Consider the following 10044-nt stretch of genomic DNA (forward strand, 5'->3'; position numbering starts at 1 on the left):
TGCATGTGGACTTCAGTGGTCAAAACCAAAAGAATATATTGTTCAACTTGCAACTTGTCTGTGTAGTGAATCTTGGTGTGGGGAATGTATTAATATATAGCTATGTGGGACTTTAGATTGTCATATAGTTTACTTTTTATTTCTTTTTCTTCAAGCCTTGTCTATATGAGTTGACATGTTGGTCACTTTAAGCTTCTCCTGCAATGATTATAGCATTTTCTTTTTTGGATCTATATTGTCCATAAGTATACACCTCATAGAAATAATTATAAAATTTTAAATATTATAAAATATGGTAAGAGGTTTTTAGCAAGCAAAACTTGTTTTAAATAGCATAGTTTCCAAGGCCTTGATTGTTGTGGACTAATTACATCTTAATCAATAAGATTGTAAATGTTCTTAAATGTTCTTCTAATCAAAATAAAGTTTAGTCATAATATTCTATTTTATTTTAAATAGCTAAATACTATAATAGTTGTGAAGATTTTAAGAGTTTACTTACTAATTTGGCAATACATGTTGATATCTCTTCTCTATATTGTACAAATATACTACAAGATTAAAACATAGCTTTGCTATTAGTTCATAAAATAACTTCAAATTTGTAGAATGTTTTATATTAAACTTTAGAAATATTGACAACTTAAACTACCCTAATAAATCTACTTAAAGATGTAAATATTATGCCGTAACATTTTTGACAGTCGCTTTCTGTAATGTAGTTTTAATATTAATCCATATATGATAGCAAATACACATAAGACAAACATTTTAATTTAGAATTTTGTTTAGTAGTCTTATGTCACTTCAATAATATATTGCTAATTAGCAGTATACTATAAATTATTTGTTTATTTTAAAGTTGTTACCAATAAATTACTAAGCAGTAGATTTGCTCATGATACTCCTCAATCTTTACTTCCATCTTTACAGAAGTTTCATTAAGATTCTCATTTAGATACCACATAAGTATGTTATTGTAATAAATTTATCTTTTTAAAAATAAAATTAGTGACTCTTGCAATCGCTTTGTATTTTTATAATATTTAAACTATTAAAGCCCTGAAGAGGCCTATTGAGACACGTCAGCAGGATGCTTCACAAGTAGACACGAGGCGACAGGTCTGGCATGAGGGCACCTTGGCAGGCTCGCAAATCAAGGAAGGGAGGCTCATAACTGTTCCTACCTACCTCCCTACCTATATACCTACCCATCCCACCCATCTACCCTCTGCAGGCCTGGTCCGGACTGAGCAGGGCAGGGCAGGGCAGGTCCGGGCCGAGCCTGTGGCACTGCGCCCACACGAACCCTGTAACGGCAATTCTGGCCACAGCACGGCTGACAAAGTCTCCATTCAACTCTGCAAACCATACAAACAACACACACACGCACACACACACAAACTAACTCACAAAGTAACAAACAAACAAACAACGAGCCCGTTCAAACCCTCGAACGTCTGCTGAGCTCACACACTTCCGTCAGGCCGGCCTTAATGAACCCGGCGTTTAACCGCGTTCCACATTTTCCGACCGTTAACGGATAGTTCCGACCCTTGCTTTGATACCGCCCAAGTCAGCCCAACCGCTCCCCCCCCCTTCTTCCCACTAGACTTCCAACTTCAATCAGATCAAAGTCTCCCTCCCCCCCCCTGCACCTATCCTTGTCTTCGCGTACCTACCTATCAATTGCGGTCTGGTTTATTATGGTGCCGACTTTAGTGTCGATCTCTGGAGCTCATGGTTTGTAGCAGTAGTTGTGGACGATTGAGTTGATGGGCACCTCCGCGGCGGCGATGCTTATTGTGTCGGCAGAGAAGATCTGATTCAGTCGCGGATTTTCTTTGTGTTTGTGTGTGTTTTTGTATCGGTGTGGTCTGGATTCCGGATGGACGACGTCGGACGCTGAGGGAGTGCTTTCTTACCGATTAATTCTTCCCCGTCGTTGTTGCGAGCTCCGAGGGGTGTTGTTGCGTGAGTTTTGTTCGAAGGAAGCTCTGTTTGAAGTAACGGCTCTTGCCTTCGGACCTCTCTGCTCCTGGGTGTGTGTGGTAGACAGCGTGTGGGAATAGTAGATGGTGAGGAAGTCCGGGAGAGGGGTGGAGGTGGGTCATGGGGAGTCGTGCTTTGGTGGGGCGTGAGAGAGTGGGTGTTCGCGAGGTGGTGTGGACGACAGCGAGCTTGGAGTCGTAGTTGCGAAAGTATGCTGCGAGTCTCGGGTGTTGAGTTCGCGGCTTGTGCTCTTGATGGGTGATGTCGGCGTTTTGGTCAGTTAAATCTGTGCGTGGCGATCGTTGGAAGGAAGGCCAGGTCTCGCATTGTCTCTCCCAGGGTGGCTAGAAGTTAGAAGGTAAGTGTGTCGTTCAGTTGGCTGGTTTCATGATTTCTTCCCCTAATGTCTGTTGCTTTCTTTTTGTTGTGCCTTTCTGTATGGCCTTCCTACATGGGTTTAACTTGCGTCTTTATGCTGCATTTCGCTAGTTGTTGTCACATGCATAGCCATGTTACAAGTTTTAGTATCAAATTTGTACGTTCTTTAAATCCCGCGATCTGTGGTAATTATTTGCTGCTACAGTGATCAGCCTTAAGAAGTAGGATAGGCTGCAGGTAGGACGATGTGTCAAGTTTTGTGTACCAGTATTGTGTCACTTGTGATTTTTGTAGCTGCCGATGTGCCCCCTCCGTCTTACGAGTACATTGGCAGCTAGGGTGATGACCACATACACACCTTTGTTTCACAGTCCGAATCCAGTTTCCTTGATCAACTAGCCAAAATTGCTTGCCTACGTCTTACTCAGATGTGGATACCGATATGAACCATTTGATCAGTCGTTACAATTGCTCGTCTGAGTTTTTGGAGGGATTTGCTTGAGCAACACACCTTAACCAACCACAATGAAGGGAATTCGAAGTTAGTTGCAGCGCTGGATTTGCAGTGTATGAGAGTCGAGGTGAGGTTTTGCAGCAGCTGAAGTTGGATTTGTGTGTTGTACAGGTCATGGAGAGTCCTCGTCGGTCAAGTTTGGATATCCATGAACAATGTAAGAGTGAAGAAGAAGAGGCGAAGCGATGGATGGATCGAGCCAGCAGATACCTTACTGAGGGCCGCTTCGAGAGTGCCATTCGTCTTCTAGAGAAGACTGAAAACGTCTTCCCTAATTGTAAAAATCTTCCGGAGCTCATGGCAGTCACACAAGTTTGCTACGCAGCCACATGGCGCGCATGCCATTGCAATCGCTCTTACACTCGGAAGCTCCCCGATTGGTACCACGTCCTGAAGGTCTGCCACATACTTTGAGAATGTTGTTCTGCATTACTGTCGCATGGTGTACTCCCCCGATCTTAGTGTCCTCTGGAGTGATATTGATGTTGTTTAAAATGGATATGGTGGTCAATTGCATTGGATCATGAAACCGGTGTTGGTGCACCACAGCACCCAATGATGCTTCTACGATTGAAACCCGTCGATGACGCTTCACTCTTCCTACCCCAGATATAATCAGATTTTTTTGGGTATGATGGTCTTCTGAGTGTTCGTGAAGGTTCCTGTTTCAATACACATTCTGACGGAAGGCTTTTCAGGTTGATGAGAGGGCGGACTTTGACGCTGTAAAGAAGCGATATCGACAGTTGGGTACGTTTATCAACCCTAGAATAAGTATGCAAGGCTCGATGTGTTAAGATTGTGAATCGATCTTTTAGCGAAATACGAGGTATACTTGATGCATGACTGCTCGTTCTCTGTGCACTATTGTTGTTCTAGTGTCCGTGATGCTTTTGTCATCAATATGGCCGTTCTCATCACTCACCACGTATTATTACGCCCTGTTGTAAGATTAGGTTGTTTGTTTCGGAAATGTCGTCAATGAGAACACGCGCCTCTGATACTAACGAAAAGGGTGAAGTCGACGACCAAGATTTTTCTAAGATACATTTTCTCATTCAACGTGTGTGCAGCCTTGTTGCTTCATCCTGATAAGAACAAACATCCCAATTCCGAGGCAGCTTTCAAAATTATCACTGAGGTATACATGCACCTACTTCCCACAAGTGTTTCACTCCATTAACATGTTGATATTATGAGGAATTAATGACTCGTATCATTATCTTCAATCATTTTCGCTCCTAGGTAGAGAGGATATGGCGGCTTTCAAGCCCATTGAACTAATATGCCGGATTGGCTCTTTTCACTTAGTTCTACTCTACTCGATTGAGAAAAACTCCCTGTTATCTCTGTGTCAACTCCGAAGTGTATACTTGAAGTATTGCTCAGTTCGATCTTGTTGCAATAGGCATATGCATGCTTGTCCGACAAAGGAAAGCGTGACCTCTTCAATTTGGAAAGAAGGCGAACCTTTTGCTCGATATGCAATTTAAAAGCGCAAATGCACGCGACCAGTCACACGTCAAGACCTGTTATTACGGTACGAACTCCTCAGACACCAAAGTTCAACACCAAATTCGCGTCCCGCATGAACTGGGAGTCTGAAAATCTTCAAAATCTCCGTGAGAGGGCGAAAACTACATCCAACAACCTAGAGCGGGATTGGGGTAGCAAGACCTCCAAGTGGATACATCAACTTGCCAGTGCGCGACATAAATATTGGAACCCATCTGGATCACCCTTAAAATGTGATCCCAGAACTCCAGGCCAGGGTCAGGATTATGCACCCAGATCCAAGCTACCTCGATCTCCAATGTCGCCGGTACATCCCACTCCGAGGTCAACGCCAGACTGTAGGCGAAACTCGAATGCTTTTGAAGTACGGAGATCGTCCACTAGTGACGTAAATAACGAAAGAACTGATAAGCTGGAGGATAGTTTAGACCTGCTGTTGAAAAGGCTTCGAGTAGAGAATTCTGCTGCAGCCAAAGAAACTCCTTTGATGGGAGAGTTTTGTGTACATACGAGAACGCCAGAAGCTGGGCACTTGCTGAGACCTCTAGGTGCTAGAAGAGAAATGAGAAGTTCATGGGTGGATCAAAAATGCTCAGTAAACCTTGACGCCGGACCGGGATATGCTATGTGCCTGCCAAAGGGTCGATGCTTGACGAAGAAGGACCCATTCAGCCCATCTGTTGCCGGAAAACATCCTACAGTGCATGTGGACCGAGCATTTCGTAGCACGTCCGTTCTGGGGAAGAAGGACAATAGCACGCCGAAGCCTGTATCGCAGTCCTCAGAAGTGGAATTTTCAACACCAGGACAATCCTCATCGTTGAGATTTGAGAAGCTTCACCAATCGACTAAGGAGGATTCTATACCAACACGGTCTGGATCGGTCTCTAGAACTGCTTCCGAGAGTTGGACCAGTAGAGTCAAAGCAAATCCTGAATTGTTTGATGATGTGTTCACAACCGTGAGCTCTTCCACCTTTCGGACACCAAGCCGAAGGCAATCAAGTTTTGTATTGAGAACCCCTCCCACAGATCCCAGTACTGAAGCACCATCTACAGCAGCTTCTCTTGAGAAGTTCGGACTTTCCAAGATGTCTGATCGGAAGCAGAAGGTGGCGCAGAAAGGAAGTGCGCCTACATCACTATTAAGAAATCCAAGCGCAGAGAAGGATGTGGACTTTGTACGAGCGTGCAGCCTTTCGAACACCAGTACCGCAGAAATCAACCGAGAGGTTCGACCACCATTAGGAAGCAGGAATGAGAATGTGACCCATTTTTTAAGCAAGAACTTAGGCACGAACTCGAATATTTGTAATATAGAGAAGGGAGGATTGGAGCAATTGCGGGATACGGAGCAGCAACAGGCTAGTTCTTTTACCCATCATGTGTCCCAAATTACTTCTTTGAAAGGTTTGTGCAACATTTATGCTTAGACGGGTAGAAATTTTGAACTTTTTGTTGGAAAAAAGTGTTTCTAACTAAAAATTACTTCGTACACTTGCAGAGAATAGAGGCAATAAATGGAATTCTTTATCGTCTTAGCGCCGAGGCTAAGTCTGTTGCAGAGACCCTTGATCGGCGCCGGGAGAACATTGCAGCGGAGAGCAAAAATCAGGCTGTTGTAACGTATAATGGTCGCAGCAGGTCGAGAGACTCCCATGTATAAAAGCATTTTTGCATATCCTTAGAGTATGTAGTGAGGCTGTGTCAAAAGTATGACCTCATTGTAGGGCACTACCAGGTAGACTTTAACCGATCTCTGGTAATGTTCCAAAATTCACCTTCGCACCGCATGACCCCCTCCGTCTTATTACAGCTTTCTACAGTTTGATGTACGACGTGTACAGTACAACTGGAGGTTATAAAAGCCGCTTTTCTGCACATTATTATGAACTTTCAATTCTTCATAGCATATACAAATTACACATACCTCTGCATATCATTTCGGTGCAAGTCGATTGAAATTATGTAGCAACTACAGTCATCATCCACACACGCATACCATCATAATTGTGCACAAAGTGAAATTACATCTAACAACTGATACTCGCCGGTCATCATCATAAAAAATGTGGACCGTATGTATCACCCAAACAACTTATTCAACAAAAAATTTTAAAATAAATCGCAGCGAGCAATCTCATTAGACGATAAATTGCAGCATAGAATCCTCCGCCACCTCTACATCCCTTTCGTTAAAAGTCCGCCAAAACGGCTGTAATCTACTTCTCCTGCTCAGTGCATCCCATCTAATTGCAGAAGGTGTACTTCGTTTCACGTTAAACTTCGCGAAAATCTCTACCATCAAAAATATCTGGCTTGGATGACTGTGCCGGGTGATGAACACCATCAGGCTCAGATCTTCGCGGCGCTCTCTTTTCGGAATCACCGAATACGTCACCACCTCCAAACCACCGATCGAAAGGATTGCCCGATCGATCTGTCTCGTCTCCATCAAGCCCAAACACCTAAAAGCATTGCACACAAATGAACGCATCAAACCATCTGACTGATTATGAGGGAACGTTGAGTGATAAAATATTAAGCACTGTCCTGAATTTACTTAAATGCTTACTCACATCATCGTCAAGAAGACCATGAAGGCGCTAGTTCTAACATCAATCACGATATACAGGCTGTGCAGTTGACCAATTACATTATAAAAATCCAAAAATAAATTCTTACATGGAGAAAACTGTGAGCCATGTCCTCCGTCTCTCTCATCACATCCTCGATAGCGTTCATTATTCCTCCGAATCCAGTAAAACCTCCAGGTACCGCAGGAGAACGCTGACGTTCATCCCTCTGCGTCAAAGACCGAGGCCAATCCGATTCTGTGAAAGGCCTAGGCAAAATACTCCGAGGATCCTGCTCAACATCACTATGTAGTCCTGGTAGCGGAAGAGACCTGTCGCTGCCTTCGATCCAAAAGTTTGTGCTCCCAGTCGCCGCATCACCTTCCGTATACTCAGTTTCAGATTTCACAACTTCAACAGGTCTGCGTTACAAGCAGAAAAGGAAGTTCGATCACCAATTCAAACATGCTCAGAAAATCTTCGAGGGATCTAAATGACGTAAAAGCGGCAGAAAAACCTCGAAGACTTTCCAAAAAATTGAACCAGTCATAAAACAGAGGTTTCTAAATGAAAGGTGAGCCAAATGTGATATCAAGCAAGAGACGGAGAAACCCAATTCAGAAATATCGTAGTAGAGACGCTCCTTTCTCCATTCGAATCCGTATCCCTCTTCAATGGCTAATTACAACCCTAAATATGACATGCTCGTTACAAGTAAAAACCCTGACTAATTTAACGGAGATCGAGACATCGAGCAATCAAGAGAACGAGAAAGGCACGTCACGAATCTGACCTGCCAGGACATCTCCTCAGCAACTGCTCCGTCCGCTCACACTTTTGCACTGCATTCCCTGAAGAATCATTCCCTTCCAAGAAACACTTGTACTTCCTAATAGTACTGTAAGTACAAGGATCATTCGGATCAAACTTCCTCGAAAACCCGATGCTCTCGCCATTCCCGAATCCTTCCCGTGAGTCTCCTTCACTCCCATCGCTCATCCTACTTAACCTCACATCCATGACCGATAGCCACTCAACCCCTACTCATGCAATTCACAATAAGAGTACAGCAAAAGCGCCAATTCACCTCGTAACCCACACAAAAAACCACCAAAATATCTCAATTCACGATTGATCCCCAATTGAAAACCTGCTCCACGGTTACAAACAACTAACCCTAGAAGAAGGCAAATTCCAAGCAGACAACCCTAAAAACCGGCCAATTCCATGCAACAGAGCACCTAAATTACAGTAGCCCAAGAAAACCCAACAACGATGTAGATGTTGGGTGCAACGGGGATTAGCGATCGATTAGCGATTACTAATTACTTGGTGAAATCCTTGATCGGATGCGGCCACTCGCTAAACGGGATCGAAGAGACGTGAAATTGCAGTGCCGAATTGGAACCAATCTGAGGCGGAAGGTGCGAGAAGAACAGACCCAGAAGATTTGGCTCCGGGAACGAGGTCTCGGAATTCGAGGTTACTTTCGGTAAAGGACGGCGATCTGAATCTTTCGGGTGCTTCCTTGGCAAGTAAGTTAGGAATATTTGCTGACATGGAAGGGGAATATGCTGATGTGGATCAGCAAGGACTTACTTCTCGTTTTTGCTTGAAGTGCGCAACGTGGTGAGGATTTTCACTTTGACACGTTTCCTACCTGTAACCGTCCTTTGCAGTCACCAACGAATGATTTCTGGTGGATGAATGTAGGGGATGTTAATTTTAATTGGTTTCATATGTTTCCATGTCTAAAAAGTAAACTTCTCTTTATAAAAATATTAAGGCAAGGAATTGTAAGCATGATATTTTATAGCTTGAGAGAATGTTTCACTTTTTATAGTTCAAATGATAATAGTGTTTTTATTATTATTATAATTATAAGATATTGCCATTTGTTTTCGTTTATCATTTATATTGTCAGTATAGAAAGGTCATTTAGATTTCCAGATATTCCTGTGGTGGTAAATGGCAACTTATTCTACCTTTTTTTTTTTTTTTTTTTTTTTTTTAAACATATGTTACATGTTCAGAAGTTTAATTTTTAACTTTGAAACTAGGTAATATATTTTTTTAAGTTCTGCAGCAATTTCTTTCTCATTTTTATTTGTTTTTCCTAAATGTTGCAACAAAGGGAGCTTTAGAACCATCAACATTGAATTTCTTTCCAATATTTTCTAGATTGGTTTCAGTGTCTCAATTGATTAAGATTTCTAATCGCTAACACCAGATTTTATCAAGTGTCAAACATCATCAATCTCATAAATACACAAAATCATCACCATTATTAAATACATATTTATGTAAGCATCATGAAAATAGTGGAAGTCTCAAATCTATTAATACCACTAACTAACTTACTTGAGACTAGTTATAAATTTCTATTTGTATACATATCTTAAAATGATAACATCTCATTCCATGACCAAATTGGATTTGATGATTGTATTACTATACTATTTTTCATTTACAAAATTCCATCTTTCACACAATAAATTCAAAATTTCTCAAACTGTAAAAATCAGAAGACTGAGTTATTTAATTAATATGAATAATTATTACTAATTAGTTTACAAAATACTTCTTTACTAATGTAGCTACATTTTTGTTTAACAAAGAATTGGTAATGAGGTCCATCTTACTTAATAATTTATTCAAAGTCAATTACAAATATATCAAAATGTGGAAGGAAGATTGACTTATATGATAACATCCTCTAGAATTTTTAGTAATCAATATATTTTTTTTTTCTATAATAATAAATAATCTTGATCCATTTGCATGCTTTAAGAGTATTTATATGTTGATATATTAAATATTTACCAAATTCTTTTTAAGATCATATATCATGATTGTTTTAATCTTTGAATCATAAAAGAGTTATATATATATAATTTATAATTATTATATAAATTATAGTATTATTTATATAGATATAAGCATTTATAGTGCTTTTTAAAATAAGTCGTTTATATTTTTTTATCTATGTTTTTGGTTTTTTTATTTCTTAATAAAATATTCTTTAGATATTTTGAACTTATAATTAAAAAAAAATAAAACATATTTCTTT

General features: G+C 40.9%; 2 protein-coding genes across 2 annotated transcripts; one reads left to right on the plus strand and one right to left on the minus strand.

Moving 5' to 3' along the window:
- Positions 1-1703: 1703 nt before the first annotated feature.
- LOC112286947 (uncharacterized) lies at positions 1704-6279 on the plus strand. The gene is made up of 6 exons (XM_024529425.3): positions 1704-2350; positions 2996-3280; positions 3583-3634; positions 3958-4025; positions 4293-5762; positions 5903-6279. Exons 2-6 carry the CDS (start codon positions 2999-3001, stop codon positions 6062-6064), a joined length of 2034 nt encoding a protein of 677 aa, XP_024385193.1. The 5' UTR covers positions 1704-2350; positions 2996-2998; the 3' UTR covers positions 6065-6279.
- A 232-nt stretch (positions 6280-6511) lies between these two features.
- Positions 6512-8469, minus strand: LOC112286948 (uncharacterized). Its single transcript, XM_024529426.3, has 3 exons — positions 7768-8469; positions 7084-7396; positions 6512-6866 (listed from the first exon to the last, which is right to left on the minus strand). The coding sequence occupies exons 1-3, from the start codon at positions 7992-7994 to the stop codon at positions 6678-6680; spliced, it is 729 nt and encodes a 242-aa protein (XP_024385194.1). The 5' UTR covers positions 7995-8469; the 3' UTR covers positions 6512-6677.
- Positions 8470-10044: the final 1575 nt, after the last annotated feature.

The sequence above is a fragment of the Physcomitrium patens genome, chromosome 9, assembly GCF_059467195.1.
Source record: "Physcomitrium patens ecotype Gransden chromosome 9, ASM5946719v1, whole genome shotgun sequence".
Classification (NCBI taxonomy): domain Eukaryota; kingdom Viridiplantae; phylum Streptophyta; class Bryopsida; order Funariales; family Funariaceae; genus Physcomitrium; species Physcomitrium patens.

What these genes read in the sequence shown, in the direction of transcription:
- LOC112286948 (XM_024529426.3), bottom strand. Translation starts at nt 7,994, where the DNA reads ATGGATGTGAGGTTAAGTAGGATGAGCGATGGGAGTGAAGGAGACTCA. An exon ending in CTGAGGAGATGTCCTGGCAG is followed by an intron (nt 7,397 to 7,767) that starts GTCAGATTCGTG and finishes CTTGTAACGCAG; the next exon opens with ACCTGTTGAAGTTGTGAAAT. An exon ending in TGGCTCACAGTTTTCTCCAT is followed by an intron (nt 6,867 to 7,083) that starts GTAAGAATTTAT and finishes CAATGCTTTTAG; the next exon opens with GTGTTTGGGCTTGATGGAGA.
- LOC112286947 (XM_024529425.3), top strand. Translation starts at nt 2,999, where the DNA reads ATGGAGAGTCCTCGTCGGTCAAGTTTGGATATCCATGAACAATGTAAG. An exon ending in ATTGGTACCACGTCCTGAAG is followed by an intron (nt 3,281 to 3,582) that starts GTCTGCCACATA and finishes AAGGCTTTTCAG; the next exon opens with GTTGATGAGAGGGCGGACTT. An exon ending in CTTTCAAAATTATCACTGAG is followed by an intron (nt 4,026 to 4,292) that starts GTATACATGCAC and finishes TTGTTGCAATAG; the next exon opens with GCATATGCATGCTTGTCCGA.